At 22.5% G+C, this 4,081-nt stretch overlaps 1 protein-coding gene across 5 annotated transcripts in view; it reads left to right on the top strand.

The window, feature by feature from the left end:
• Nucleotides 1-1,960, top strand: part of LOC117168990 — an 85,246-nt gene extending 83,286 nt beyond the window's left edge. For all 5 annotated transcript variants that reach the window (XM_033355020.1, XM_033355017.1, XM_033355015.1 and 2 more), the window contains one exon: nt 980-1,960. In XM_033355020.1, coding sequence (XP_033210911.1) covers nt 980-1,144 — 165 coding nt within the window. In that variant the 3' untranslated portion in view covers nt 1,145-1,960. The remainder of the gene's footprint in view (nt 1-979) is intronic.
• Nucleotides 1,961-4,081: the final 2,121 nt, after the last annotated feature.

Here is a 4,081-nt window from a genome sequence, read left to right as displayed (position 1 = left end):
AAAATTCATCACTTTTATTGAAAAATCGGCTTCTTTTTTTAAAAAATTAATCTTTTTGATTTAAAATTAATTTTTTTACTGACAATTTAACTATTCCATTTTTCAATAACAGTTGATCTTTTTTATATCATAATTGAACTATTTGGGTAAAAATTAAATTCTTTTATTAAAATTAAAATTTTTGTTGAATATTTATCATTTTAATGAAGAATTCATCTCTGCCATAAAATTTAAGTATTTTGTTGAGAATTCGCTTCTTTTATGTTATTGAAAATTAATTTCTTTAACTAAATATTAATGATTTTATTTTAAAAATTTCGTTTGTAAAAAATTAATCTTCTTGTTTGAAAATTCATATTTTTAGTCGAAAAATTGATTTTTAGGTTGAATATTCAAGTGTTCCGGTTGAATATTCATAATTTCGATTGTTTTAGTTTAAAATTCAACTATTTTATTTTAAAAAATCCATGTTTAGTTGAAAATTCATCACTTTTATTGAAAAATCGGCTTCGTTTTAAAAAAAATTCATCATTTTGGTTTAAAATAAATTTTTTTACTGACAATTTAACTATTCCATTTTTGATTGAAAGTTAATTTTAAAACTAAAACTTTAACTAATCTAGTAGAATAATAAATCATTGTAGTTGAATGTTAATTTATATGGTTAAAAACTGTTTTGCTAGAAAATTTTGTTGAGATCTCACATTTTTTGCTGAAAACAGGAGGTTGCCTTTTTTCTCTTTCATATTTTTTTATTTTGGTTTTTTAAAATATGAATTAAGAGTCTGTTTTCCAAATTTAATTATTAGATTCCCGTTTTTTTTTTTTTAATATCTAAGAATTTCCTAGTTAAATTTAAATATTGGTCCTTAAAGAGGAATTTAACTTTTAATTTATTCTGAATTTAATTGCTTAAATTGTAATCAGTCTTTAACAAATTTTTTTTCTACTATAATGAAATGTGCTCGTACGATTTCAGGATCATCCGGACAGCACAGTTGAGGATTTGTACATCGACGACGAATTTGGCGACAGTCTAAACGTAAATATGGTACTTTTGGAAGACGACGATATTGCCCTCGACGAGGACGATATTATGCCAGATTTGCTAGAATTGTCGCACCATTCCCCACACAACTTATAACCCCCCCCCCCCTTTTCCCTCCAGGCGCAATTAAAATATTTATTACTTTTAATGAAAAAAAAAAAAAGGAAAAGAAATCGTGAATCGACAAAAAATGGTTACGTCAATTTGTTTTCAGAATTGCTTGGAAGCAAATTTCACTGTGAAGAAATGGTATTTATTGCGGGAAATTCTTTTAATTTTAGGGTGGCCGAGTCAGTTACCATTGTTATTTTTAAAAATTTTGTACCACTCACACATGACGTAGAAATGTAGGAAAAGCTTTTTAATTTAAGAACGTTTCGAGTCTTACACTGAACTGACGGAAGGTGCAATTGTTGACAATTTTTATTTGCTTTTGACTTGAGGCGCGCATATATTTTCAGTCGAAAGTCTGAATAACAATAATAATAATTTAGATGTTTTTTAATCAGTATCTATTTTAAAACCGAGTCAAAAGTATGGCTTGGAGATAGAGATTTGTGTGGCAGCTTTTAAAGAATAATCGAGATTCCGTGCGTCAAGTATTATAGAAACAAGAAAAAAATTAACGATCGGCGATAGTATTTATTTATATTATTATATTTCGAAAGAGGAGACAGGAAAAAAAGAATGACAGTTTTTTTTCGGTCAGATTTAAGTTTCTTTTTTAGGGCATCTCGATGTTATTTTAAGTCTTTGTCATAATGCAATCCGAGGTTGAGAATAATTAGAAATTAAGAAAGATATGCTGTTAATTCACAGAAATTTTAGTTATTATTGAAGGAAATACCGCAGAGGAGCGAGGCAATGTATTTAATCGTCCGACAATAATAAACATTACTTTCCGCTAGCAAATATTCTTCATTTTAGAATCTGAAGGTGTTTTTTTGTTCAAAATTAAATTCAGTTCTAAATGTTTCATATAATTTTAGTTTAATTAATACAATAAAATTTTAGACTTAAAAACTTTTAAAAAATTTAGTAATTTGTAATGATTTAGGTTTTTATTTTTAAATAATTATTTTAAGTTTTGAAAATTTTAAAGTACTAAGTGAGGATTTTAAAAATTTTATGAAAACGATATTTTCAATTGATTCCTGTAAAAATTTAGACTGAATTTTTCCTTTTTAATTAGTTTTTAAGACTATTTAAAACGATATGTACATATTTCAAAAATCTTGCCTTTTATTAAAAAATCGGCTTTTTGTTGAGAAAGTCAATTTTTTGCTGAAGATTTATCATTTTAATTAAAAATTCATCTCTGGTAGAAAATAAAAGTATTTTGTTGAGAACTCGTTTTTTTTTGGTTTGAAATTCAATTTTTACAAACTGAAAATTCTACTAATCTAGTCGAATATTCCACCATTTTACTTGAATATATATATTTTTTAAATTAGTTCTTTTTATTAGAATAATTTAAAAAGATATTTTAAAATCTTATAAAATTTCAATTGACTTTATATTTTAAAAAATCAATCCTAAGAAAAAAATTAAAAAGATTTAAAAGGATTTCCTAAAATTGCGAAACAGAGTTAAGAAGATTCTAATTAAAATTTATACCGTTTTTTAAAAGAAAATTAAGTAAAAGTAAGGTTCATTTTATGCAGCAAGAATTTTGTCAATCAAAATTTCCAAATTAATATTTTTTCATAATTAAATTTAGTTCTAAATGTTGATTATAGTTTTAATTTAATTAATATAAACAAAATTTGGTTTAAACTTAAAAACTGAAAAAAACGAATGTTTTAATTACATTTTTTTTAAATTTAATTTAATTAAGTTTCAAATGACTTTAATATTCTGAAATTATATTCTTACCATAAATAAGATACAAATAAAATTCCAATAATAAGTAATATTTCTGGGGAAATGTTTAATGATTTAGGTTTTTATTTTAAAAGAATTATTTTAAGTTTTGAAAATTTTAAAATACTACGTCAGGATTTTAAAAACGATCTGTAAACATTTCAAAAATCATGCCTTTTACTGAAAAATCACGTTTTTGCTGGGAAAATAATCTTTTTGTTTAGAAATTCATCTTTTTGTTTAAAAATTCAACTTTTTGGGTTGAAAATTCGAGTATTCCAGTTAAATATTAATCATTTCAATGAAAAATTTATCAGTTTGGTTAAAAACAAATTTTTTACTGCCAATTTAACTATTTCAATTTTTGTTGAAAGTTCATATTTTTTAATTTAAAATTCAACTGTTTGGTTAAAAATTTACCTCTTGTTAAAATTCAATTTTTTGTTTTAGGACCAAAAAGGTTTTTTTTTAATTTTTAAAATTTTATTAAGTGAGGCTATATTTCTTTAGAAACATTTATTTGCACTTTTTTTTGGAAATTAAGTAAAAGTAAGGTTTACTTTATGCAAAATGAATTTTATAAAGCAAAATTTCTAAATAAGTTTTTTCATAATTAAATTTAGTTCTAAATGTTTCCTATAAATTTAGTTTAATTAATATAAAAAATTTTAATTTTAAACTTAAAAACTAATTTAAAAAATTGTTAATTAAATTTTTTAAAATTAAATTGAATTTTAAATGACTTTTTAATATTCTGAAATTATTTTCTTACCAGAAATAAGATAAAAATTAATGATTTAGGTTTTTATTTTTAAAAAATTATTTTAAGTTTTCAAAATTGTAAAGTTCTAAGTTAGGATTTAAAAAAAATTTATTGCAATATTTTTACTTGATTTCTGTAAAAATTTACACTAATTTTTAATTTTTTTATATGAATTTTCCGAAAAATGAATTCTAAGAGAAATTTAAGAAACATTTCAAAGAATTTCCTCAAATTTCGAAACAGAATAAAGAAGATTTGGAAGAAAATTTTTACAGTATTATTGAAGAAAATTTTTTAAAAACAAACCTTTTTGTAAACTTTGAAAGCTTTCAAGAGAATAAGGAAATTTTCTTTTGATTCGCTGGAAAATTGAAAATTATTTTTTATTAAAAAAAAAAATTTCTAAA

The sequence above is a fragment of the Belonocnema kinseyi genome, chromosome 3, assembly GCF_010883055.1.
Source record: "Belonocnema kinseyi isolate 2016_QV_RU_SX_M_011 chromosome 3, B_treatae_v1, whole genome shotgun sequence".
In the NCBI taxonomy this organism is placed as follows: Eukaryota; Metazoa; Arthropoda; class Insecta; order Hymenoptera; family Cynipidae; genus Belonocnema; species Belonocnema kinseyi.
The sequence above is the reverse complement of the archived record's forward strand: the minus strand, read 5'-3'. Positions and strand labels throughout refer to the sequence as shown.